Source organism: Trichoderma atroviride, chromosome 4, assembly GCF_020647795.1.
Source record: "Trichoderma atroviride chromosome 4, complete sequence".
Lineage (NCBI taxonomy): Eukaryota > Fungi > Ascomycota > Sordariomycetes > Hypocreales > Hypocreaceae > Trichoderma > Trichoderma atroviride.
In genome coordinates, this window is record NC_089403.1 from 2694558 (window position 1) to 2720483 (window position 25926).

General features: G+C 49.7%; 9 protein-coding genes across 10 annotated transcripts; 5 read left to right on the forward strand and 4 right to left on the reverse strand.

Annotated features, from left to right (window-relative positions):
- Positions 1 to 227: 227 nt before the first annotated feature.
- TrAtP1_008225 (uncharacterized protein) lies at positions 228 to 3141 on the reverse strand. Its single transcript, XM_014086608.2, has 3 exons — positions 1702 to 3141; positions 903 to 1620; positions 228 to 831 (listed from the first exon to the last, which is right to left on the reverse strand). The coding sequence occupies exons 1-3, from the start codon at positions 2868 to 2870 to the stop codon at positions 559 to 561; spliced, it is 2160 nt and encodes a 719-aa protein (XP_013942083.2). The 5' UTR covers positions 2871 to 3141; the 3' UTR covers positions 228 to 558.
- A 1317-nt stretch (positions 3142 to 4458) lies between these two features.
- On the forward strand, positions 4459 to 6538 carry TrAtP1_008226 (uncharacterized protein). Of its 2 annotated transcripts, XM_014086609.2 has the most exons (3): positions 4459 to 5124; positions 5319 to 6062; positions 6137 to 6538. In XM_014086609.2, exons 1-3 carry the CDS (start codon positions 4987 to 4989, stop codon positions 6374 to 6376), a joined length of 1122 nt encoding a protein of 373 aa, XP_013942084.1. In that variant the 5' UTR covers positions 4459 to 4986; the 3' UTR covers positions 6377 to 6538. The 2 variants fall into 2 exon arrangements, with proteins under 2 accessions (XP_013942084.1, XP_065969920.1); XM_066113831.1 differs by having other exon boundaries at positions 4459 to 6062.
- Positions 6539 to 8032: 1494 nt separating this feature from the next.
- On the forward strand, positions 8033 to 9237 carry TrAtP1_008227 (uncharacterized protein; the record flags this gene model as incomplete). The annotated part of the gene is made up of 2 exons (XM_014086610.2): positions 8033 to 8161; positions 8881 to 9237. 2 exons carry the CDS (start codon positions 8033 to 8035, stop codon positions 9235 to 9237), a joined length of 486 nt encoding a protein of 161 aa, XP_013942085.2.
- A 1121-nt stretch (positions 9238 to 10358) lies between these two features.
- Positions 10359 to 10676, forward strand: TrAtP1_008228 (uncharacterized protein; the record flags this gene model as incomplete). The annotated part of the gene is made up of 1 exon (XM_066113832.1): positions 10359 to 10676. One exon carries the CDS (start codon positions 10359 to 10361, stop codon positions 10674 to 10676), a length of 318 nt encoding a protein of 105 aa, XP_065969921.1.
- A 1768-nt stretch (positions 10677 to 12444) lies between these two features.
- TrAtP1_008229 (uncharacterized protein) lies at positions 12445 to 12804 on the reverse strand (the record flags this gene model as incomplete). Its single annotated transcript, XM_066113833.1, has 1 exon — positions 12445 to 12804. The coding sequence occupies one exon, from the start codon at positions 12802 to 12804 to the stop codon at positions 12445 to 12447; it is 360 nt and encodes a 119-aa protein (XP_065969922.1).
- Positions 12805 to 16519: 3715 nt separating this feature from the next.
- On the reverse strand, positions 16520 to 19009 carry TrAtP1_008230 (uncharacterized protein). The gene is made up of 2 exons (XM_014086612.2): positions 17293 to 19009; positions 16520 to 17227 (listed from the first exon to the last, which is right to left on the reverse strand). The coding sequence occupies exons 1-2, from the start codon at positions 18755 to 18757 to the stop codon at positions 16971 to 16973; spliced, it is 1722 nt and encodes a 573-aa protein (XP_013942087.1). The 5' UTR covers positions 18758 to 19009; the 3' UTR covers positions 16520 to 16970.
- A 769-nt stretch (positions 19010 to 19778) lies between these two features.
- On the reverse strand, positions 19779 to 20246 carry TrAtP1_008231 (uncharacterized protein; the record flags this gene model as incomplete). The annotated part of the gene is made up of 3 exons (XM_014086613.2): positions 19779 to 19858; positions 19925 to 20122; positions 20189 to 20246. 3 exons carry the CDS (start codon positions 20244 to 20246, stop codon positions 19779 to 19781), a joined length of 336 nt encoding a protein of 111 aa, XP_013942088.1.
- A 1554-nt stretch (positions 20247 to 21800) lies between these two features.
- On the forward strand, positions 21801 to 23539 carry TrAtP1_008232 (uncharacterized protein; the record flags this gene model as incomplete). Its single annotated transcript, XM_014086614.1, has 3 exons — positions 21801 to 21886; positions 22006 to 22133; positions 22201 to 23539. 3 exons carry the CDS (start codon positions 21801 to 21803, stop codon positions 23490 to 23492), a joined length of 1506 nt encoding a protein of 501 aa, XP_013942089.1. The 3' UTR covers positions 23493 to 23539.
- A 2134-nt stretch (positions 23540 to 25673) lies between these two features.
- Positions 25674 to 25853, forward strand: TrAtP1_008233 (uncharacterized protein; the record flags this gene model as incomplete). The annotated part of the gene is made up of 1 exon (XM_014086615.2): positions 25674 to 25853. The coding sequence occupies one exon, from the start codon at positions 25674 to 25676 to the stop codon at positions 25851 to 25853; it is 180 nt and encodes a 59-aa protein (XP_013942090.2).
- Positions 25854 to 25926: the final 73 nt, after the last annotated feature.

Here is a 25926-nt window from a genome sequence, read left to right on the forward strand (position 1 = left end):
AGAGCCTGCAGTGAGAAAAATGGCGACCAGAGTCACCGTGAACTCCAATCTCAGCCACCACCGACAAAAGTTGCCAGGAGCAACGCGTTCCATCCTGGCATCTTCGTCGCTGAAGCTGAGTGTCTCTCTCTGTGCACTATAGTCAGCAATCAACACCGTCCATCATCTCTTCATATCACTGCACGGCCCTGTCAGTAGTAATAGCGGTCGATCGAGTCGATAGAAAGCGTAGGTAACTGGTAGGTTCAAATTGTCGCAAGCCCTGATCAATCCATTAGTTGGCAGCCACCAACGATTTCCTAGACCAGTAAAAGTTAAAAGCCAATCCCTATGAATCCGCTCATCATAAGTAAGCAAAGACGTTACAGATAATTGTACAAAAAAAGACAGTAAGGATGAAGAAAAATCTGAATCCTTCTTTCCACGCGCCACGAAAACATCGATTTTATAAGCCTCCATTCCGTCCAGAAGCAACTATTCGTCGTCATAGTGATCCGTAAACGCCAATATACCAGTAATAGTCATAGAATGGCATGCATCCTTTCGGTTAAAGCTTAATTAGGCACGCTTCTCGTGGATATGCTGGAGAAATGTCCGCTGCATCCTAAAGGAGGAGTAATCGCCCTTGAACAGCACATCAAGAATGCCACCACAATTAGGATCGCTAGCAACTTGTTGCATACGCTCTCGTAGAGTGAGGTAAGCATCAAAGAAGCGAGACAGAACGCCTTCTGTATTTGATGAAGAGCCAGAGATATCATTAGCAGGGTTGTTTGGATCAATGATTGAGAGACGATCCGTCTTCTTGTATGTAAAGCTTGATACTTGGCTCTGGATTAAAGCGTCAGCAAATAAAATAATAAAAAAGGAGTTTGCTAACTATGTCGATGGGAATCACTTACCTTGCGGATATATCCAATAGGGCTAGTAAGCGAAATGGCATTCACTTCATAGTCAAAGTTCCGTCCGTAAAGCTCAAAAAATTCAAGGAGCATCTCTCCAAGATGATGCTCCGGGATAAGGCTGCGGCTCTGGACTTGCGGCATGAGCTGAAGCATGCTGACGACCAAGCAAATGACTGAGAATCCTCCCAAGCCTCCGTTGACAGGTTCATTCAAGCCTCTCATCAGAAGAAAATGCTTAATCACAGTGACAAGGATAGGCATTGCCGGAAATTCCTTCTTCCAACGCAAAAAAGTGTCAATGGCCTTGACCCCGCCGAGGTTTTCAAACGACACATCCACTCTCAGCCCAGTCGCCCTGTCAATGAATTTCACCAGCGGGATTCGAGCGTGGGCAATAACCTCGATCGAGTCTTGCTCTGCAATTCGTTGAGCAACCAAAAGCTTTCGAAACTTATACAGCCAGCTCTTGGCGCTCATGAAGGTAGGCGGGCCGCCGCGCATGAAGCTGGGAGAGCAAACGACCAAATCCATGTCAGCCGTTGGAAGATACAGCCCAGACATGAATGAACCAAATGGGAAAAGCTCGGCGTTGGCAAAATTTCTGTCGTCTCTCTTCATGGCCTTTTTCAGGTTCTCAACCAGACTGTTGCGAATCGTCTGCTCAAAGTCGCATGGCTTGACGAACTCATAGAAGTCCATGATTTCTTTGTGCAGTCTGGTTAGGAGTGGTTAGCATATGGCATGTCATATGGCATGTCGTAAAAGGTCGGCCAAAGACCAAATGGATGAAGCTTACCGAAAAGCCATATTGGTCGTTGCAGAGTGGTCGATATTTGCCCATGGGCAAGGCTCTTCATTTGGTTTCGGTGTCCAGTTTGGCACCAGAGTTCCTTTTGAAGGTCTCATGTTGGGTTTCTTGAACTGCTTGTAATTTGGTGGTTGGATAATCTCGTCGTCGTGGGTGCGCTTGCGAGAACCAAGAGGATCTGATCTGTCTTGCGGTGCAGCTGGTTTGTTTGGAAGAGAGTGGATGCCTCTGCCCAAAGGTTCAATGTTGTTGTTGCTATAGTTTCCAGAAGCTGGTGGTGGGGGTGGTAATTCACTAGGCGGTGGCGGCGGCGGCTGTAACTCTGAGGCTTGAATAACTTTGATATCACTTTCATCCTCACCCTCTTCGTCACTAAGGTCAAATGAAAGGAAATCTTCAGCTTCTGTGGATACGAGGGGCTTGTTTGCATTGTCCTCCACTCTAGCCTTGCGAATGAGTTTCACAACATCCCGCTTCTTGCGTGTAGCCTCGTCTGGGCACGGCAGCGCTGTATACGGGTCTGGATTGGACCACTTGGGGGCCGCATTGGCAGACTCGTCGGCTACGGCAGTGCGCACCCGCTTCTTGGAGGGCTCCTCGGTATCAGACACGGATGATCGAGACGATATATCCATTTCAAGCTCGTCATCATCCGACAGCTCGTCCAGATCGCGAAACTTTGCGCCTTCGCCAGTATGCACACTCTCTTCGGGGAGGCCTGTGGCGACGCCCGATATCAAGGCTCGTTCAGAGGGGTGGGGTGGCTGCCAGCGAGGCCTGCCGCCCCTGCGAGGGCCGCCTCCACGTCCACCTCCTCGGCCATCTCTTCGCGGCGGGCGCCTGTGTGGCGGCTGGCCGTTGGGCACGTAGTCGGAGATGCCAGCTGGCTTGTCCATGCGGAAAGTGAAGTCGCCCTGAGGGACGTGCGGCCGGTATGAGTCGCCGCCCCCTCCACGGCGGTCATCATTGTACGGTCGCGAGTTCGAGTCTGGCCTCCGACCGTCACCAAATCGCCAGTTATCAGAGTCGCGATAGGATCTATCGCGGGATGGAGTGAAGCGCGGTGGTGAGCGTCGGAAGCTGTGGTGGTTTCTATCGTCACCGTAGCCATTCCGTCCGCGGTCATCGTTCCGCCGCTGCGGCTTGTTTCGCACCATGATGGGCTTCAGCACAACGCACGTTTGGAGCAGTAAAGCACACACCAAAGCGATGCAACAGGAAACGGTGCGTATGCAGCGCTAGTAAGAGAAATTCAAGTGGTAGATTGAAGTTGATTTGCGATACTGCCCAAGTCAAAATCTGGTTGCGCGTATCGCTTATCGTGCGGCTTACTCAGCGAAAATAAAGCGATAAGGTGACTGCTGCTATTGGCCGAGAGTATTGAATGCACCTAACACGAGTACACATGTAGGTGAGCGAATGATCTCAGGCTCAAAATCGTGTAATCTACCAGATAATACGGTTCGTATATCCCATGAAGCTCATTTAGTTTATTGTCTATTCGTGGCAAATAGGTATGAACCTAGGCGGTCTTGAGCATCCCGAATCTCGGCACTGGAGTTATCCACTCAACTACGGGTTGTGAATGCATACGTAGCTTTCGGCATTTTCGGCTGAGACTATTCTTTGACCTTTGTTAATGCTATTAGATTCCTTTTGGAACTCGTTTTGGCTTTTATGACACGTACATAGGCGGATACAATTGCCCTTTGATTCGACGAGAAAAAATTATTCAAATAACCATTCGCTACAAGATTGACTGCGCTTAACCTGGAAGTTTCCTCATCAGCGCTATGTACAGGACAGCAGAATTAGGAGATGTTCGTGAGAATCAAGAGACTGCATGAGAAAATTACGCTATTCTGATATGTATGTCGCGCAAGGGATTGGCAGCAGAGAGACACGTTGCAGTCATGTAAGTACGTTATTGCGGGGTTGTAATGAATCTCTCTCCATCTCCTATCGCCTCTTTGAAGCGACAAGTCATCACTATAATATCAGATACTAAAATTATAAAATAAATTCATTTTAGTAACATCTGCGGTCAAAGAAGAGTCTATAGCACGAACAATAATACCTACATGTAGTTTTGCCTGACTTTTTTGCTACGAACAACATGCCCAGCGAACAGCATGAGAGGGGACCGAGACAGGCAATCGCCCGAATAGGAATATGCTTACATCTTACATGTACTTTATCGCAAAGAGGTGGACTACGTAGGGACCAAGATGGCTGTGTTCACAAGCAACGTACATGTAGCTAGTATTTGCAATATTTAATGCAGCTGGTCTTCGACGTCGGCTTCTTACAAGGGCCAGTCCCCGTATGCCACGGCTTAGACGGCTAAAACCACGTGCAGCATGATTCTGCATTCTGCAGGGTCAGGGGGCTGAAGAAGTTGTGTGGATACTTGGAGATGAATCGAAGAGCTTCGCCAGCCTATCATAGCCTCGGAAGCCCACCTCCGCGGCGAGCCACAGCTCTGATTTGAGCTGGTTGGCTGCAGTTTTTTGAGATGTGAGCAATCCTGCGAGGAGCGAGTGCTTGCCATGGCGTGAGAGCGGAACGCGACCGAGGGTGAGAAGTTGGAAAGTTGGATGTAAACGCCCGGGCACCACACCATACATGCATCTGGCAGCAGCCGCTTCGGCGTGTCCTCGTAGAGCTGCGAATACAACTCGATTCAATCAAATATGAGGGAGGGTTTACACCAAGCCTTTTGTAAAAGACTAGCTTACATCTTATGCAAGGTCGTAACGGCAGCTCTGCGAGGGCATCTGATCCCACACCACTAACCCAGGCTTACCCTCAGCTATACCATGCCTCATCAATGCCAGATCACCACTCTCACACGCTCATAGTGCCAATCCCTGTGCTCCATTCGGAGTAATAATAGCCTTCTGATCCCTCATCGCCAGGCCTATGTTCCTGCTAGTTCCCTTGTGTCTTAGTCCTCCCGAGCCCGAACCGCCCATCGTCGACGTGTTGAGCCACCTCCCCGCTCGTTTGCCCATCTCTGCTCCGTGATTCGTGCCGGATGAACTGCCGTCCCTCGGCCGCTAGGATGCGCCGAATTGCGGGACGCTCAGCTCCAACTAAGGAGCAACAGTGGAAGGGAAAAGGCACTGGAAGCTGTCTGCCCGCCTGTTTCCCTCCAGCACTCCTAATTCTCGAACAAGTTGCGGATCTCAACTCGTTGCCGCCAGAGAGCCACCGCTGGGGAACAAGAGCCAATTTTTTACGAATACCATATTTCCACGACAGACCCCTAGTATGGCGTCTCTCAAAGGCAATGGAGTGTCTCCGTCCGGTTCTCCACTCCCATCTCCATCTAGATCTGCTGGTGTAGCAACTCCGCTAGCAGGCCCCGTGGCTGGCGATGCTGAGAATCCAGTTCCTGTCCAAGTTGATGTGAGTCGCAAATCGCCCATAGCTATCCCTCAATTGAGTGCATCTTTCTCAATGCGTGAATGCTGCCGCATAAGCTCTCATCACTATGAAACCAATGGTGAAATACGAGACGCCAGAAGGAAAAGACAGAAAGAATAAGGAACACGCCATGAAGAAAGCACATGATACAACCACTTACAATTATCCGGGCGCAGACCGAGGCATACAAGGACGAGCCGGAAGATATTGACTCAACCTACGGCTCTGACCAAGACTCCATCTATGCTGGCTCCATCGCCTCTTCCAACTCCAACTACCAATACGAAAACGGCCGTCGCTATCACGCGTACAGAAAAGGCCAGTATGTGCTACCAAATGACCGGGAGGAGCAGGGACGATTAGATCTTCAGCATCACATATGGCGCCTGTTACTAGGCGGCCGTCTCTTCACAGCACCCTTGGCGTCGCCCGAGGGTGAAGACGGGCTGCGCATTCTCGACTTGGGCACCGGCACAGGCATTTGGGCCATTGACATGGCAGACGAAATTCCAAATTCATCAGTCTACGGTATCGACCTGTCTCCAATCCAGCCCGAATGGGTGCCGAGCAACTGTCATTTCCATGTAGACGACTACGAAGATCAGTGGACGTTCCGAGAGGACGAGAAGTTCGATTATATACATGGACGATCTCTCTGTGGCACATCTGGCGACTGGCCGCGGTTCTACAGCCAAGTCATGGAGAACCTCAAGCCGGGTGGATGGGTAGAGATGCAAGAGTACGATGCGTGGATATTCAGTGACGACGATAGCTGTGACCGCGCTCCGTGGACGATGGAATGGGTCACTAAGCTAGAGTCTGCCAGCAATCTGTACGGCAAGCCAATAAATGTTGCTCAATATCAGAAACAGTGGATGATAGATGCTGGGTTCGAAGATGTTGAAGAGAGGGTATACAGGGTACGCGAACACTCACTTTCTTTTGGGTGAAAGACTTGTGCACTTGGATACTAACCATCAACCTCTATGGCCAGATACCGATTGGACCATGGGCCAAAGATCCTACTCTAAAAGAGCTGGGCAGACTCGAGCATACTCACATGCAAATGGCTGTAGCCTCACACACGCTGGCTCTGTTCACTCGCGCGTTGAACTATTCTAGAGACCAAGCCGATGTCCTCATGGAAGGCGTCAAAAGCGAGTTTCGGAATCGAGACCTCCGGCTCATTACTAGCTACCGATTTATCATTGGGAGGAAGCCTCTCAACACTTAGCGGAACGTATGTACAGCGAAATTGTCAATAAAGCTGGTTTTGGATGGCTTTGTATGACTTTGTTAATGAGGCATGATATAAAGACGAAGAAGATAACATGAGATACCTATTATTATCATTGCTAGCGTATACGAATAATGAATTCACTGGATCTTATTTGCCATTTGAAGAACGCGAACAGCGTGGATTGCCTTTGAGAATATCGCAATTTTATGATGCTACAAGGCTTGAATCCGCCGTCCAAGGGACATGACGGCGAAACTGGGCTTCAAGCCTTGGCTACTGGCTCAACATGCGTTGTATCATTTTCAGGGCACAAGGGGCCTCAAACGTATTCCATATTGCATCGTTAGGAATAGACCTAACTAATGAGTGATGCATGGCACCTTCATTCTATGCAGTTCGGAGGGGCTTCACAGCATTTTCTATCCTCCCTGAGGTCTCATTTACTACTACTGAATAAATGGAATCCACTTAGATCTTACATGATTGATCATCTTTCAGTTTCACAGCAATTTTAGTTCTCCCACAAGCTTCTATTTTTACAAAGTACCTTATCGAGTAATAGAAGGCGATTAAAATGCTGTGAATGTACGTAAAATTACTATGGAGGGGGACTTCAGTTGAGTAGACAGCACGAGTTTCAGTACTTCTCATGAGACGAGCATCAAACATGTTTGAGCAATACCGAATATAGAATATAGAAAATAGATGTATAGTGAGAAAACGCGACAAATGAATCCCGACAAGACGACAATTATGCTCTCCATATGAGATGGCACAGATTCCAAATTGATTTGCATCCTCATAGAAAGTGCGCTACAGCTTCACGGAGATGTCACCTCTTTGGGTCTGTTCTCCCACGCTCGAGCCAGCCAAGGAGACTTGGTAGCTGCAATAACGTGAGACTGCGAAGAGGCACACTCTATCCTTATTGGCGTATCGCTCTCTATCCAATAGAAAGCCGCAGACAAGAGACCATCTGCAGCTTCGCATTAGCTGTCAGCACAAGGCAGCCTTGTCTGATGCTGACTCTTAGGCAGGCAGCAATCAGGCTCAGCTAGGGCACATGTACATGTATTTTTGCTTGCTGTGTTCCCGTGTAGCAGGTTTCCTCTATTCTCTGCTCAGCTCTACCAAAGGGCAGCTTGGACACATGGATGTAATGATTAGAAGCCGCTGGCTATTTTGAGACATGTCCGAGCAGCAACTTACTGCAGACATCCATCAAAGAGCTCCGCCCCACGTGGCGTCACAAGGCTGTGCCAGCTGAGAAGTGCATACGAGCTACTGCCGGGCACCTTGGCCATCGTCTTCTAATGCAGCTCGAACCCAGCCAAGTCATCAATTAGGGCTGCTCACCTCAACTTGCTCTTTGCCTCCTCCAGTCACCGACCTGCCAGGGCGCCTCAGCGAGGCTCATGCGGCTGAGAGCGTCAAGCGAGCGGTATCCGTCCCTCTGCCCTACCAAGATTACATCACACCACACCTCACTCTTCCATTCCTCAACGCCGATGCTCGCACGCTCAACAACTTACACGCCCCGCCACAACCAATCCAAAGCGGATGAGCTATAAATATCTTTTGTCCCAATTCAGCTGAGCAAAGACACCACGAGGGGGAAGAACAGCACAAAGAAAGAAAACCCCTGCGAAGATGAGCTCTCCCGGCAGCAACTCGGGAGCTTCGCAGCGAGCTTCGGAGATCACCAGCGCCATGCTCAACGTCCCCGGCTACGCAGACGACAGCATGCTCTTCATGATGCGCTACGGTGCCTTGGCCAAGGTATGTTATGACCTCATTTGCGACTTTTTTTTTTTTTTGTCTTTCGTCCCTCTTTCTTTCGTTTGGCACTACCGCAATGAGACCCATTTTCATCCGCCTCTCCCCGTCTCATTTTTACTCGTCCCTTTCATCATAACCATAAAAACGCCCGTTCTCCATATTATTGTATTTTTCTCTTTTTTCCTCCATTCAGCTGTGCGGCGCCCTGCTCCACCGAGTAAGCCCAGCCGAAAACAAAGCAAACACGTGCGCCTGACGCATTTGGCATTTCTTGTTGGGCGCTGCTCCGAAGAGAGAGTTTTGACGGTTTTGCCGCATCCGGGCTGGACGGGGAACCGAAGACGGCCATGACTGATGTGATGGTCATTCCACCGCTTCACCCTGGCGACGAGGGGGAAGATCAGTGCATGAACAACAGAAGAAAAAAAGTTTGACATGTGATGAACAGCATAGCTGTTTTGTCGATTACGAGCTTTTTCTGCGTTGATTGCATGTTTTACTGGGGTCGTTTATGATGACTCAGTTTCTGCAACCTGTCTTACCGGGTACCTACATGTATCAAGCGATACTTTCTGTCTCTTCACACACGCGTACTCCGTATTCTCGTAACGTTATTTCCTTTCTGTCAGCGGATTTAAAAGTTCAAATGTAAAAAAAAAAAAAAAAAAAAAAAAAAAAAAGAGGCTGATGTGACCGTTCCGGCACTTCCCTGCCATCAGGAGACGCTACGCAAAGTCGACTGGGACGAATTCCAGCTTCGCATCTCGGCCATGAACGCCCACTGGTTCAAAAGCCACAAGAGCAAAAGCGGTGCTGCAAGCGACGACAGCGTCACTGACGTCGTCGGCTCCCGCGGCAATGCCAAAGACTCGCCTATTGTTGCAGCCACTGGTGCTGCTGCTTCTGACGATGCCGCGGATCCGGCTGAGCCTGAGCCTGAGCCTGCGACGGGCCCCGAGGCCGCAGAGCTCAAGGCCCGGACGCTGGAGCTTATCCAGGACTTTCCGCGCCTGGTGCGCGATTTTGACAGGTTCATCGAGTGTACAAGGATCATGGCGGCGAGATATAAGCGGTAGACGGAAAAGATGGAAGGCGGGCAAAGGAAAATAAGAAAAGACTAAATGCATAATACCTACCTAATACTTTCACGCAAAAAGCTATGATGACCGAAAATGGATACCTCGTATCAAGGCGGTAACGTTGAATCCAGCTTTAAAATTGTTTCATTAAAACAGCTTTTCATGTTCTAGACAACTTTTTTTTTTTTTTTTCAATAATGGCAGGGATTGTTATCATCTCACCTTTGCACACCCCCCCCTTACCTAGTATAGTAGCAGCAGGTAGCTTCAATAGCTGCCCCCGTCCATTCCAGTGGTATTGAACAAGCACGTCTTTTCGAAGCCCATCACACATCACACTAAGAGGAATACGGCGCCTGTCACGATTCCAACTGTCATCTTCAAACTATTGTTTCTTGGGCGCACACAAGAGAAAAAAAGAAAAAAGAGGAACCATTTGTTTCTAGGGAATTGCCTTTTGCATTAATTACTATTATCTGTATCCGGCTATCCAAAGAGAAAAAAAGAATTGCGAAGACCACCTCTCGCACCACTCCCAAATAAAAAAGTCCGAAGTCAGAAAATGAAGAAATTTGTTTCGTATCACATCTGCCCGGCGCATCACAAATAAAAAACACACAAAATTATTTCCAAGTCCAAAAAAAATGTAGAGAAAAAAAACGCCATCTTTCCCGCGGCAGGCGAACACACACATCTATAGATGGGGGTATTGTAAGCTGCACTTTAATGCAAAAATCGAGAAATAAAGCAAAAAAAAGATTAGAAGTTGAAGAGAAAAAAAAACGGTCTAAAAAACAGATGAAATCTTTTTTTCTGCCGCGCCTTAGTATTTGCTTTTCCCCCGAGCCAGCCGTTGGTATAATTAAAGTTGGCGGAGGACCCGAAATGTTGCGGCCCCGCGGTCTCGCCGGCTCCGGAGAGGGAAGATATAAACAAAAAGGGTAGATTGTCATCGCTTTATCCCAGTGAAGAAAAAAGCGATATTGCCGGCGACTTCAGTGTCTTTTTCGCATCTTCTCCATCGTTTCCCTCATATTTGGATTCTCTTTCCTCCCGGTCCCGTAAAAGTTCACAAAGCTCGCCCTATTAGGTCCTCAAGGCGTCGGAAACCATTTAGTATGGAAAAAAATGTCTGGTTGATAAGTCGCTTAGAGGGCGGCAGCGAGGACGGCAGCAGCGCCGACGCCGAGGAGGACGTTCTGGCTCAGGGAGTTGGCGCCGTTGGTGGGAGCAGAGGTGGGCTTGCCAGTGCCGGTGACGCTGGTGCCGTTGGTGGGAGAAGCGTGACCGCCGGTCTGGGCCATGGCGGTGGCAGCGAAGATGGCGACGAAGGCAGCAGCACGCATTTTGATGGTGGTTTGGGGGGTGTTTTGGTGTTTTGGGGTTTGAAGGTGAAGGTTGTTGGAGTGGTATTAACGAATGTAGTTGAAGCTTGAAGAGTTCAAGATTGCAAGTTGGGTTGATAAAGAAGGAAGGAAAAAGAGAAGACAGCTCGAGGCGAAAGCCTGGCTTGCTTTATATCTTGGTCTGATGGGATGATGGACCGTGGGCCTCCTCCGGTTCCATGGCCTGGCTCCAGAGAAAAAAAAGGAGCCCACCCACACAGACACCAGGCCTGCAAACGCCCACGCCCCTGTCTATCACACCCCTTGTCTGGGAGGCTCCAGGGGGCCAGGAGGCGGGTGGGTCGGGACGTGATCCCAGCAGATCCCACGTTAGTCATGAGCGTCTTGTGCTGGAGGCTGGTTATCGCGTCATATGTATCGCCACTTTGCCTTGCCTGAAGGGTGACGATGGTCTCTGTTGAGTCCGGCGGTATCTATTGTAGCCCAGTAGCGAGCACCCAGCTGCCACGCTGAAGCTGCTCTGAGTATGGTGTGCCCAGCCATCATACCTGCTGCCGCTGGCTCGCCCATGTACTGATTACTGGGGCTGTGGATGTTGGAATGAGATGGGTCATTTCTCATTGCCTTATGCCGCTAACAGCGTTTGTGCCAACGTATGCACATAGCCCCCATGTTATTTCGATATATCAATACATGTACGGATATGTACAGTATATATATAGAACAGGGCAGATTACAGTGCAGCGGGCGAGTAGCTTTCGTACAACTACCTGGGCCTGGGCCTCGTCCTGTACCACACAGGATGTAACCAGTACTGCTATCTTGTACTACGACCAACCTCATATCCATCGGAGGCCGGAGCTTGGAGCGCACAAGTACACGTTCGCCGCGCCGTGTACGGAGAGGTACCTTTGTGACAAAAGTTACGCAAGCCCTTTCGCTTCTCCCTCACATTCTTTGTGGTAGAGAGAGCGGTGGCCGGAAGCCCCGACCACTTCCATTTTATGCTTTGTGATCTTTCAGTTTCGGGCTGCCTGTTTGTGCCACCGGGTGGATGAGGGCCAATCCAATGCTACCAAGTACATCGTACGAGATAGGGCGGCTGCCATTGACTTTAGCCGTGCCACGTTCCTTTCTGTTTAAGCTTGGGATTCACTGAGTAAGACGGCTGTATACGAATGTATAGACGGAGTGCCGGCTGCGAGTTTCCCGTGCAAGATTTCCGCCTCATGCATAAACGGAGATTCGAGATGATGACAGGCACGAGCGAGATTAGAGTTGAACTGAATCATGGAGAGGGAGAGCAAAGAAGCAAAGAGAGGGAAAAAAGAGGGCCAGCGCATGTACCTACCGGTGTGATGATCGTGTTGCTCGCCTGTGAGACGCTTGTGCTGTGCGATAAGTACCGGCCCGCAGCAAGTCCAGATTATAGATTACCACACCACACCAACATGGTAGCCTTATCTCTGGACGCCGTGCGTATCTCTGTCACATCCTCTGCCTTGATTTTGGCCGGCGGCTAGCATGCCAGTACCGTCACTAGCCTCAGCAGCTCTGCGTTATCTCGACGAGCTCTAACTCGTCCGAGCAAGTGAACAAATGGGTATTATCAGCGGATATACATGTAGTGCCACATACTTGTACTGGCCTTGTGCAGCGCAGCACTAATTGGGGGGGCGTCTGGCCGGCTCCACCGCAAGCCACACGCCTAGAGGAATAAACAGAAGGCGACAGAAGTAGAAGCGAAGCACTGATAGCATAAGCTGCAAGCACAGCAAGCAGACTCTCTTCCTCCTCTCCTACCAAAGCCTGGGGGCTGGGCTGGGGCAAGCCACCGCCCTCTCAAGCCACCGACCGATCAGCAAACCAGAGCCCACCTCTGTCCCACGCAGTCTTCCATGCTCGCTCCACCGCTGCGACATTCCAATATCCAATTATTTTGGCGAGTTGGTGGGTGGACGAAGCGAAGAGCAAACCCGGATCCTCTTTTTCCCCCCTTCTGGATCTGGAAAGTGTGGGCAAAGAGGAAGACGGAAAAAGAAAGCATACGCGTCATCATGGCTTTTTGCGAGAGAAATAAAATGGCGGGAATTTTTTTTTCGAAACTGGGCAGAAAAGTGGGCGCGCGCGCAAAAAAAGACTTGAGAAAAGACTTGAGATACTTGAGTACATTCATACACTGTCCCATCCGATATGATATGGCTCGTGGCTGGTGCATTGATAGCGATTGGACCCTGGTGATGGCGTGACTGGGGACGAGGAGATTTGGCCAATGCTGGATGCCTGTTTTCCGCGAGCATCAGCGTTTCTGGTCGCCCGTCGCCTCGCAGCAGCGTTGTACCGGACATGTATGTAACCTGTCGTATAAGACGATAGCGTCGGCAGTAGCAGTACTTGCTGTAAGGATTGCTGGGATCAATATGCTAGCATGTACATACATGAGCCGTTGAAATTCACACTTTCAAGGTTCACATCACAACATCTCGACCTACTTTGCGTGTACTTGCAGCTCCCACCACTCCATTTTTTCCCCTGCTTCACCCCGGCTGACCGTTTTTCCTGCTCTCCAGGCTATACTATTTCCTTGTTGCTAGCAGTCCCCATCTTGGCCGCTTTTTCTTCTCCTCTGTTGAAACAAACGCACACGCAGCCGGTTTCCCCTTTCAAGGTAAATTTGCCAGGCCCAGGGTTGGGGCCAAGGCAGGCTGAAAGGAGACGAGAAGATTAGCAGTGGGTACGGCGCTCCATAGAACGGTGGATCTTCTCAAACCGCCGTGCGTCTGCCGATCTGGGATCATGGCTCGGGAAAGCTTGGCTTCCTTTCTTTTGTGGCCGCGAAGAGAGGAGCCTCTTTCCCCCTCCCCCATTTTCCATTTCCACTTCTCCCTGCTCTTTACTGTATCTCTTGGCGCTGCTCGCGTGGACGGCCGGGCCTTGACATGGGAAGGATTTTGATGTTGGTCCAGTATGGATGAGCGGGAATTACAGTAAGCATGCAGCCTCAATCATGGAACTGCATGTGGTGTTTGCTCTTTTTCTTTTTTCTCTTTTTTTTTTTTCAGGTCTAGTTAGCGGCACATCTGCCAACTGCCGCATTTGCTCAGCTAGTGCGTGCACACAGACCTCACCACTAGCTGAAGCTGGCCATACAGCAGAGGTGCATGTAAGACTCCGAGGACGAGAGAAAAAAATCACAACCTCCGATAGATAAACAGGTATTACAAGCACAGTACAAGCAGTGACATGTCACGTCACACGCTCGCGCTCGGCACTCCATTTTTTACCTTTCTTTTTTTGTCGTGAAACCGTGCCGAGCGTTTCAACGGGAAAGGGGAGCGAAATTGGGAAGATCGCGATGCATCGGAAACGCTTTTTCCCTTCTTCTTCTTTGCATTTTCGCATTGCAAGTGAAATTAATTATTGGCCACTAGTGGTTAAAACAAAATGCTAAAATAGAAAAAATGCATGGGAAATTATTGCCAGTCTCGGACAGCTGTGATTTCATTCATTGGCAATTTCTCCGACAGATCACCGCGCCACAATATGCAAGGTACGAGTTTGATAAAAAAACGCTGCGTGTACCGCTATATTGCCACCGCACTCGTGTTACTATCAACCCAATTTCACGCAAATCAAGTTCAACAGTATGTAACACGCGGCCCAAAATCCCCGACACGATCTGCAAGGAGAGCGCAGGATGCGAAAAATAAACTGGATCCCCGTGTGTGCGTGTGTGTCAAAAAATAGAAATCAATAGAGCCTGTAAACTTTGTTCGAGGGCAACATGGTCCATTGAATGGAAATGAATGTTACAGATCAGCAACACGTATTGGCTAACAACCAATAGTTTTGCAGGCACAGCCTCTTCAATTACGAAAGTATAACATTTCAGGTTTACGTTTTGTTACCGTCTTCTTTTTTTTTTTGCTCATTGCTACAGCCACGGCGAGTCGCCAGTAATTAATTAATTTCCCTCGTTGACCTTCTGTAACAGGGAGATTGGGCACGGCCGAGTCAAGAAGCTGCGTATTGCGGTGTTTTTTTTCTTTCAGCGTATTCTATTCTTACCTACAGTAGTAAAATGCATCCTAATAATATGGACTCCAATTCTGACGGCCGTTTTGCTGTGCCCGTTTCCCAGTACACTTCTGGGGCAATCATACTGTACAGTCTTATACTGCCCGAGCCTGGCCGTGCCGTCTCCGAACGAAGCTCTTGCACTGCTTGGAGCTTCTCTCATCCTCACCTCTCCAATTTTTTTTCCCAGGTTTCAGGCCATCGACGCCTCAGGGCCCTTTTCCCGAACGGACTCTCGGCAGCAGCCAGCGCTAAACCCGGTTGCCGCCTCAGCTAACAGCACCGCTAATCCAGGGCGCTATTGGCCTAACCGAACAATCCATTGAATTTGCCATCCAACGTTCACTCGCTCAGCTACAGCACAGTTTGCCTCTTCTCTCTCTCCAGTCCCTTCTAACCCGCTACATATTCACGTAAACCCCTGCTGGCCGTGCACACAGCGCGCATCAGGGGGGGCTAACCCGAGTCTAATGCCCTGGAAGCTCTAGAAGCTCGTGCGCTGGCCGCTTGCCCCTGGATTGCTGCAGGTACCAGGCCGCCCCCGTCCCGTCCACTTCCAGGTCCCTTTCCGTGGCAGCCGGGCGCGAATAATCCATAATTCCACCCGCATTGCTCGCAGAACCGACAGACAAGCTCGTCCAAATCTCGGCTCCCCTGGCCGCCCTTGCTCGCTGCAGCGAATCCAAACAGAACTGATCAAATCAAATTCCAACTTTCCAACTTGTGCTCGTACTGTAGTGTATTGGAACCCCCCTGCGGCAACTCGGCTCGGCCGTAATCCAGCGCTGGCCGTAAGCCCTGCCTGCGGGCTCCATCGAAAAATCCCAGCTGGAGCTTCTTTTCTGGAATCTGGAATCGATCCCCTTCTCTTTTCTCTCTTTCCAACTCCACTGCTGTCTCCTCTCCTTCTCCATTTTCTGAGCTGGCAGCGGTGAGGCTTCCCCGGTATTTTTGTTTTGCAACTTTGAGGTTTTTTCCATGGCGGAGAATCCAGCTGTAAGCGAAGCAGAAGTGTCTTGAGATCGGCTTGTGATACCGCTCCCATATTCCAATACTATAGTAACACGACGAACCCCCGAATGAATCTCTTATCAAAACAATATCCCAACTTGCAGCTCCCATCTCCATCTCCAACAGCGGTCAGAAGCCCACTCTCTCCCTCCCCCAGAGCGGTCAAGGCCTCCTCGCCTCGCCTCCATCTCCCTCCGTTGGATCTTAATCTCCTCTCCACGTCCCTCCCCCCCTTACCGCCCATAAAAAAAAAGCTTATTCTACCCATAGCCCAACAGCCACCCGTTTTCAAGGCAAGATCCAGATCTCCTCAAAAAGTATGAAAACGGAAAAAACAAAGAAAGAGGAAGAAGAAGACTCCCTTGGCTTGTTTAATTGGATGTAATCTCGCTACTCCGTAGTTTTTTTTCTGGTCTTCCCAATGCTACTACTAGTACCCTTGGCGTGCATGGGGAGAAGAACTCTCGCTTCCAGTTGGGTTCCTCTGTTTTTCTTTGTTTGGAAGAACCCAATTGCCTCGGGCTTTGGAGAGGAGGAACTGAGTGATGTCTGCTAACTTTTGACTGGTGAGTAAGGTTTGTTGGGCATTTGCTGTAGTGCCACAAAGTATTCCGGATTCATCGGCGGGAAATGGCCTCTTTGATATTGAATGTGCACTTGTTGGTATCTCTGTAGTATTGACATTTCCCAACAAGTACCAAATCTTAGCATCCATTTCAGCTAGACAAACAACTTAAGAACCATAAACGGCCATAATTTAAGCATACAAAGACCACCCATTAACCTAGTCAACGAGACTTAACCTACACCGTATCCTATTGTAGGTATTCCAAACAAACATCCTCAGAAAGCACACGTTACCATCATTTCACAAAAGTCTTTCACATAATCTTGATATAATTCCATAAATCAACTAGTACCAACGCCAATGCGCAATGTCATCAAAGCAGTAGGCTATACAAACACGAAAAGCTCCATATATAAGTCCACCATTTGCAGAACCAAATCCATCACGTCATTATATTACAGAGACAAGTCCGTCCGTCTGTCCGTCCGTCTGTTCGTCCATTTGCAAATCTTTGATGGCCTCCTCGGTGAGGCAATGGAAGAAACAATGAACAATGCATGGCAGAACCTCTTCGAGTCGAGCCCTTTGTATTAAAGCAGCCACCGAGCCCCATCAATCTTGGAGAATAGGCTTGTGCAGCTTGAAACTCCATGTTAAAACATCCCATTGGATGTCACTTACTTATCCTCCCTGTCACATATAACTTTTGCTGATAAAGGGCTGGCGATTTAGTTGACCTCGCCGTTTGTGGTAGCCCCTTCGGGCACGCCAATGAGGACAGAGAACTGTCCGCCAGCTCCAGCAGCGATGATTTTCTTGTCCCTGATGGCAGTGTTGTCAATCAAAGTAGGGACGTGGATGTCGTCAAGAGTGCCCTGGCCGGTCTGGTAGTTGCTAGAAAAGCCCCAAGAGTACACTTTACCATCTTTGCTGATAGCAAAGCTGTTGTCAGTACCGGCAGAGACAGCCACAATGTCAGAAACACCTATGGAAGAGGGTTAGTATAATGCAAATCGCGCACGAACAAAGGTAAAGAACCGCTCCACTTGCCTTCATGTTTGGTAGGTTTGACCAGGATTCTGGCAGTGCCCTTCTCGTCACGAATGACATACTCCTCGTCGACCTTTTCCACGACGTCGGACTCAAAGCCAACCTGGTATCCGTCGATACGACCCCAAGCAAACAGCTCTCCCTTGGAAGAGCAGGCCAGAGAGTGGTGGATGCCACCCGCAATATCTGTGATTGGGTGGTCCGCAAGGAAGCTGATCTTGACGGGCTTGAGGATAACAGCATCATCCTCGCCGGCACTGTTCTCAACACCAATCTCGCCAAAGTTGTTCAAGCCCCAGCCCCAGACGGCTCCGTTCTTGTCAATGGCGAAGCTGTGATATGAGCCGCAGGCAATCTTGGCGATTTTGCCTCGGGGCAGGCCAACACCCTGCGGAATTAGAGATGACATCTTGTTACGCTCAATGATACGTCGGCCAAGCTGGTTCTGCTGGCCACATCCCCAGGCGACAACATTGCCCTTGTGGTCGAGAGCAAGAATGTGATTGGCTCCGGAGGCGAGAGCCTTGATGTTCTTTAGGGCAGGGATGAGCGCAGGCCGTGACTGAATCCGAACAGTCTCTGTGAAGCCCAGGATACCATCGCTGGAACGAAAGGTTCCCCATCCGTACACACGTCCGTCTTCCGTCAGCGCAAAGGAGGCGCTGTCGCTTGCCTCGACCTGAACAAATTTGGTGCCGGGGGCAAAGTCCTCCTCAGACAGGGCGGTAGGAGTGCTCTCCTTGGGGTTGATGCCAGTATCATCCTCATCATCCGAGTCGGAATCTTCAGCCTCGTCGGCATCCCGTAAGCCACCGTCCCAGTTTGTGTCTCGACCCAGGGCACCTTGGTCATTCACGCCCCAGGTGAGAATCTTGTTATCGCGGGTAAGCGCAACGACGTGCATGCCGCCGCAGGCAATTTGCACAACTCCGACTGTCTTGGCCGAAAGGTTGTCGTTTAATCGAGGGCGCTTGACGTCGATCGGCTTCTTGCCATTGGCGCGCTTGCTTCCCAGCCCGAGTTCACCGGATGTGCCTTCACCAAAGACGTAGACGTCCAAGACTTGCGTAGGGGCATCGTTGAGTTTCTTTCCGATTGCGACATGGGCAGTCTTCTTAGCCTTGACAGGTGCCTTGGGGGGTGCCTTGCGCACGGGCGCGTCTTCGACCTTGGTCTTCTTGGCCTGGGGCTCTTCCATGACGACGTCTTCCTCATGCTCGCTCTCAGTCTCCGAAGCCTTGCGCTTGCTTGCTGGGGCGCCATTCGTCAAGGGCTCATCTGTGGTCTTCTTGACGGCTGGCTTGTCATCCTTCTTGGTGGCCTTGGCGGCGGCGGCTTTGCTTGTTGTCGCCTTGGTAGCAGCGGCAGTCTTGGACGTCGCCTTTGAGCTGGTCTTGGTCGCGGCAGGCTTCTTAGCATCCGAAGCGGCCTTGGGGGCAGCAGCCTTGGCGGCCTTGGGAGGCATTGTGACGCGCTGTTTTATAGGGTTTGTGTTGATGTTGTTGCTTTTGCTTTGATAAGCGAAGAGAGGGAGCGAATATAGGGGCGATTTAATCAGCAAGAGGGCAAGAAAAAGCTTCAATTGCAGAGACAGGCGCTATGCAGTGCTTTCAAAAGACCCGAAACCGGTTTTTTCCCTGATGCAAAAAGAAACAGCGCGCGATGTGAGGTGCTGCGGGATAGATATAGGAGTGGCTCGATGATGGCAGGACGCGCCCAGGTGAGATTTTTTGCCCAGCCCTGGTGGGTGGCTCAGAGAAGCGGCCCCACACAAGGTTGGAACTTTACCAAAGCTCCTCCCAAAAAGGGCTGACCGCTTTTGGTTTGTCCGGCAGTAAGAACATCAATGGCCAATGAGCTCATTGTTTGGCTCCTCGCGCAAGCGGTGAATCGCAGCCCGCGATTACATAAGACGACAAGCAGAGACAAGAATGCGCCGTGTGTGACCTGATGCGCTGACATTGAATGAAAGTGATTTGCGCATCTCACATTGGGCTGACTATACGCAGGGAGGAGCATAGAAAACAAGCACCAGCGAATCGCAATCTCTCTGGAAATGATGACAATACGCTAAGCGTTTAGCTTATTATGTGTATGCTATTGATCTTAATCTCAATTATTGTTATGAATATTGCTAGTCTAAATGCCTCGCAAGGGAGGACACATGTATATTGAGCCGCCAAACGCCATTTCCCAATTGTGTTGATGGGATAACAATAACAACGGGACAGACCCAGATCCAGACCCAGAATAGCGACGCGCCCGCTGATTGGACGATCGCCGGCCTGCCAAAATTATGTACGTGCATGCAGCCTCTTTGTAAAATGTATGCAGCTGCAGCTTCAAGCCTGCAGCCAACCTATGAACCCGTAATTTCGCATTCCAATGCCGCCCTAAACGCCACCTCGGACCAAAAAGGGAGAGAAATAAGATGAGAAGACAATTATAGAAGAGAAAGACGAAAGACGATAGCTCGCTCTCTTTATTTATTTGGAAAAGTTGGTGAAGTCGATCTCGTTGGCGGGATTGTAGCTGCCATCGGTGGCTTTTTCGCAAGTGCAGCCAGCTATTCATCCAAAAGTCAGCACTCGCATTCTGTAGTGTACATGGAGATGTGGCGAGCAGCGCTTACCAGCTGGTCGAGCACCGCACTGGCAGGTTGAGCCTGAGACGGGCGCATTCTCCGTAGAGGCTCGGTCGCAGGTGCACTCGCCGGCAGGACGAGCACGGCATGAGCAGCGCGGGCCCTCGAGGACGTTCTCAGTGTTGGCCTTGGCGCAGGTGCAGTGAAGAGCAGATTGCTCGCCGCATGAGCAGGTGGCTTTCTGGGCTGTTTGCGAGGTTGATTGTTAGAATGCCGTTGCTGTTGGGTCAGAGTATCAGTGACGGAACTCACCACAAGCACACTCGGCGTCGGTGCCCTGGCGGCAGCAGGTGGTGGCCTTGACAGTCATTTTGGTGATGGTGGTGATTGTGGTGTTTGCTGAAGAAGAGATTGCGTGTGACCAAGTGTCGAATTGGATGCGAGTTGTGCAAGTAGATGCGGATGCGGATAGCAGTTGATATAGACGTCCCGATGTCTGCTTGGCCGGGCAGTGACGTCTTTTGTACCTGATTGTCGGTCCACTCAGCCTCGACGCCGCTGGGCTGATGACACTCGTTTTGGGTCAGATTGCGGCGATGCTGATTGGCTGTTTGGACGGGGCGAGATGGCTGGCCAATCAGCAATTGGACATTTCCAAGCATATGCCTGCAGCCTAGGAAGCGCTTCCAGAGGATGCGAAAGATGCGCCAGTGGCCATTTTCGTGGCTCGATTATTGCTAATCATTTGTTGTTGATTCTCTCTCTTCTAGTGAATACCAAAGTACTGTTGTTGAATGGTTTGTGGCGAGGGTTTTGAACCATGACAGTGGAGTCTGGTTCAATCCGAGTAATGAGCTACCCTATGAAAGCGAAGATACTTGAGCCAAGGGCCATGACTGGAGTTGAGAGACGTTTCTACGTGAAAATTTGTAACATGGGCAACTGTCAATAGAAACCTTTGGTGTTTTGGAGAGTGATAACTATGCACGCCAGTTGTGGATGAAGGCGCTCTTGACAAGCTGTTAGCTGTTGAAAACAATACAAAATACGCTAAATCTTTCGGCCATACCGCACAACCTTGGAGCTGCTTTCTACTGGGCGGGATGCAACCCTGGCGGAGCCATGATACTGATAAGAGAGATGCATGCGTAAATGCTCATTGCACACCTACTATCTGAAGAATCGACTTGCATATTGATCCGTCTGAGCAGTCACCCGCTCTACCTCTGAAGTGATATAGGAGGCCTATACTTGTGCGAAAACGACTTCCTCGCGCCCATTCTAAGCCACAACGACAAGCAAAATACCGGTAGTCATCACTGACTAAATGCCCTTGCTGCATGCTGCGACACGATCGAAATGAGATTAAGATACAGTAGCACCGTTTTAAGGTTAGCAGTTTCTGGGGAAGCATAAAATAGCCGCCCCCATTTGTCTCGGACCGCATTAGCGACCCCAATTTGACCCAAGGATTGCCGACTTAAGGACGTGATTGGGGTGCAGAGATGACACATGCCCTCTAGAAGTGTTCTCTCTTTGAGGAGACGCTCAACAGCCGCTTTCTACTGCCGAATCTCCACGGCTTGTGACTGGTTGTGGTGGCATATAGCCTGGATTCTACAGCGATCCTACGGGGTTGCATTCAACCAAGGCCGCCCACGTGCAAGCCGGTCTTCTCGGCGTCGTACCCCCTCTCCGAGGAGCTGTAGCTGTAGATAGCGGTATAGAGAAGGATGGTAGAGTCGTATTTGGCATATTTGGGCTTGCTCCCTTGTAGGAGAGGGTGATCTGCATAAACAGCTATATGTAAGGGGTTTCCACTTAGTTGGATCCTGCGCCTGGAGCTTTTTTCACCTCTGCCTCTCGAAATTTTCTGTCGTCTGCTTGCCTGGCAATATACTCCAGCAGCCATATTGCACTGAAAATGTCATTCAAGACGGATGAAAAGGCCCAGGTGTCAACGCGTGATGTGCGCCAGGTCGCTGAGATAGGCCAAACCGCCACAGACAGGTGAGCGCAGCAGAAACGCGTGGGCTTAGAGAGATGTCTCTTTCTCCTACAGCTCACAACATAAGGCAGAAACAAGAAAAGAAAAATGAATCATGCTGACGATATCTGTGATGCTATAGATATGGCGCGGCCCTCGTAGCATACAATCCTGCAACCGAGCGCAGGCTGCGGCTGAAGATTGACTTTTACATCGTCCCAACAGTGTCGCTGCTGTATCTCTTTTGCTTTATTGATCGCGCAAACATTGGTAAGTCGATACCGAATTTTTTATTCATTTTTTTTTTTTGGACTCGCTCTCATAAAGTGATGCATAGGTAACGCAAAAATCGCCGGCCTCGCAAGCGATCTCAAACTGGAAGGATACGACTACAATGCCATCATCTCCGTCTTCTTCGTCTCCTACATCATCTTCGAGATCCCGGCAAACTTGGCCTGCAAATATATAGGACCAGGATGGTTTCTTCCGTTGATTACGGTTTTATTTGGCGTGTGCTCTTTATCAACTGCATATGTCAATACCTTGGGCCAGGCGGCCGCTGTCCGATTCTTGCTCGGTATTTTCGAGGCCGGGATGATGCCTGGAATTGCCTACTACCTATCTCGCTGGTATCGCCGCTCCGAGCTGGCTTTTAGACTATCTCTATACATTGTCATGTCGCCGCTGGCTGGAGCTTTTGGAGGCCTGCTCGCATCTGCCATCCTCAATCTTGACCACGTTGGCGGTGTTCATAAATGGCGGATGATTTTCGTTGTCGAGGGCATCATCACCATTGGCCTTGGCCTTGTTGGCTTCTTGACCTTGACTGATCGCCCAGAAACGGCGCGCTGGCTGTCTCAGGAAGAAAAAGACCTGGCTATTGCGCGCATCAAGTCTGAGAGAATTGGTACCACCACTATTCTCGATAGCATGGACAAGGGCAGGATCAAGAGAGGCATCTTTAACCCTGTGACAGCCAGCACATCCTTCATATTCCTCTTGAACAACATCACGGTCCAGGGACTGGCATTCTTTGCCCCGACTATTGTTGCCACTCTGTTCAAGGGAAAGACGACAACCCAACAGCAGCTGCTGACTGTGCCACCATACGTGGTTGGAGCCTTCTTCACCGTCTTGTTCCCGCTCCTGAGCTGGCGCCTCGACAGGCGGCAGATCTTCATCATCCTCTCTGCGCCCATGGTCATGGTGGGATATGCAATGTTCCTAGGCTCAACGGATCAAAAGGTCCGATACGGCGCAACGTTCCTCATCGCCTCCTCCGCATTCGCTCTTGGACCACTGACGAATGCGCAAGTTGCCGCAAATGTTGTCGGTGACACGGCTCGCAGCGCGGCAATTGGCACCAATGCCATGATGGGCAGTGTTGGCGGTCTGATTAGCGGATGGGCGTTTCTTCCCTTTGACGCACCGGATTACCACATTGGAAATGGACTGAATTTGGCCACGTCGGGAACCGTCTTGATTTTGGCTACACTGACGCTGTTGTGGATGATTCGGGACAACAAGAAGAGGGGGAGCAAAGATGTTGACGCCGAGTTGAACGGTCTGACTCAGGAACAGGTTGAGAACTTGGACTGGAAGCATCCAGCGTTCCAGTGGAGATATTGAGTACAAGTATAGCTATGTCACTTTTCAACAAACTTTTCACAATTCCCACCTCAACAGGCTCATTTCTCCTGGAGTGTGTATGAGATACTGTGACATGGTTATGCAAATGATTTGTCAAGTCTTATGGCAAGGCTGCTAGTACCCGTGAAATAACCTCCCGTGCTTCAGCAAGTTCCCGTTGCCACAGGTTACATATGACTGCACTCACTCCGTTGATCGGCCCTGAGCTCTGTAGGACTATCAGTTCACTGGGTATGCTCTTTTTTGCTACTTATACCTGGCTATAATCCTCCCAGGTCCATGAAAATACTTTTACCAGATCTTTACAGACGGGCAATATGATGCCCTCTTCAACTACAATTATGAATCTATTTTATAGGCATTACACTCAGCCAACAGGCCATACATTTGGATGTGAAATTACGGAAGGGTACTTGATACCAATATTCGCGCACCGCACCAGCGTCTTCTTTTTCTGGCACATCTACAAAGAGGGATCATGCCAAAATCCTCCTCTCAAGGACATTCTAGAAGCACGCACGCCATCGACGGAAGTACTGAGCATTATGTGGAGGTTGATCATGAGCCTATCAGAGTGTTGTGAGTTCACTACCCAAGTCTCATTCAGGCCAAATCTGAAGTTTTCGAATCTTGAATACAGTACGCTAACATTTACATAATATTAGATTTATAAACCAATCCCAACTCTCATTGATACACGCTACAGAATTACTGCTGAAGGAGCCAAAATTGTGTCAGCTCCACTACAATCACAATAAACTTTTGAACCGTATCGGCGTGGATGTGCGACATGTCAGTCCATCACATAACCAGCGCGATCAACCGAACAAAAGACACTTCAACAGCAAGCAAAACGACAGGACGACGTCGGATGCCCGGTTATCCATGGCCCGCTCCATGATTGAGTTTGGAATTGACTCGAAATACAATACCCTCTTGCTCATTGCATATGAGAAGTTCACTACAATCACCAACTTTCCGGTCATTCGTCATGACAGATACCACCTACCCAGCGAAGAACATGGCGTTCTATGCCGCCATCGCAGGATGCTTCGTTGGCCTCTTCTCGTTGCTCGCCATTCCCCGTGTGATCGCCATGCTCGTCGCTCGATTTCGCGAGAAGCACCAACAGCGTCGTGATGTACATAGGCTGCTGCACTTAGGGAACTGAAAGGCTGAGGAACTTGCCAGTGACTCGTACACCAACGCAAAACTGGCGACATCCGAAAGGATGACCAAGAGGAAGCCAAAACACTAGCTCTGCCCAAGATTCGAAATAAGCTGCCAAAGGAGATACCACAGCAAATTCAGGAAGTGCTCAAGTGAAGCGATCCTCACACGGGCTATTCGACACCGTTATAGAGACAATCACAAAGGGAAAATCGGACCAGGCTCACTCACACAACTGGATTAATCGGTCTTTTGGATATGGCAAAGAAATTTGGCTCGTTATATTATCGAAGAGGACCAGCATTGCGAAGCTTTCTGTGTGGATACTTGTATACGACAGTAAGTTGTCAACCCTCTCGAGCTTTTCGGTTGGGTCAAAGTCCAATTATTGCTTTGATCGAAACGAACAGCTGCCCGTACCCCTTTCAGTGAATTAAGCAGGCTAATGAAGCAATAGACCTAAGGACGTTGTACTATCGAACAGCTTGAGCATTACCCTTCCAATGCTTCGGCAAACGCGCGAAGGTCAGAGATCAACATTACCACCGCCATTTCACTCGTTCAAGTCTGTTTTGACCAGTATGTCGCCAACGATTGCATCTGGCAGATATGTCTACATGCCCTCAAATGATCCTATTACAATATATTCTGAAACCAACCAGCTCAAGAGCTTTCGCGATCAAAGACACATGGACCAAGACAAGTTCAGCAAGCAATATTTCTGACAATGTGGTTCTATTTTATAATTTACAACAACATTTTCTACTATGAGACCACGGTTTTATATGCCTATACAATTCGTCCAAATGGCCGCTTCCATCATTGTCGATGAAGCTGGGCGTCTTATCAAGGCCACGACCTCATGTGCACCTATATCGGGTGTATGCCAACCCATTGAAGAGAAAACAAAGGTCAATCGAATAGCGCGACAATATGAATCCATCCGAATCAATCTCGTCCCACGTTGAAGGCACATAGAGGCACGACACTATGAATCACCTGGGGGAGCTAAGCTACGACGAGTCATACAGGGAAATTGTTAAGGAACACGGACAGAAGGCTGCCACCAATTCTTTCTATACCCCAGCTGCTCCTGTCACCGGGCCTACGGGAGACGATCAGGGAGAGACAGTCAACGAGGTGCCATTTCGACTGCAAACCTATCCGTGACAGACCTTCAGACTTCAACAAGATACAACCACTGGACAACGTTATATGACCCGCCTTCTCTTCAGTTAAAGGC

Excerpts from the sequence above, each read along its gene's own strand:
- TrAtP1_008225 (XM_014086608.2), bottom strand. The coding sequence starts at position 2,870 with ATGGTGCGAAACAAGCCGCAGCGGCGGAACGATGACCGCGGACGGAAT. Across the intron at positions 1,621-1,701 it reads ACGACCAATATGGCTTTTCG|ACTGCACAAAGAAATCATGG; the intron begins GTAAGCTTCATC and ends ACTCCTAACCAG. Across the intron at positions 832-902 it reads CTATTGGATATATCCGCAAG|AGCCAAGTATCAAGCTTTAC; the intron begins GTAAGTGATTCC and ends GCTTTAATCCAG.
- TrAtP1_008226 (XM_014086609.2), top strand. The coding sequence starts at position 4,987 with ATGGCGTCTCTCAAAGGCAATGGAGTGTCTCCGTCCGGTTCTCCACTC. Across the intron at positions 5,125-5,318 it reads CAGTTCCTGTCCAAGTTGAT|ACCGAGGCATACAAGGACGA; the intron begins GTGAGTCGCAAA and ends ATCCGGGCGCAG. Across the intron at positions 6,063-6,136 it reads TTGAAGAGAGGGTATACAGG|ATACCGATTGGACCATGGGC; the intron begins GTACGCGAACAC and ends CTCTATGGCCAG.
- TrAtP1_008230 (XM_014086612.2), bottom strand. The coding sequence starts at position 18,757 with ATGCCTCCCAAGGCCGCCAAGGCTGCTGCCCCCAAGGCCGCTTCGGAT. Across the intron at positions 17,228-17,292 it reads CAAACCTACCAAACATGAAG|GTGTTTCTGACATTGTGGCT; the intron begins GCAAGTGGAGCG and ends CCTCTTCCATAG.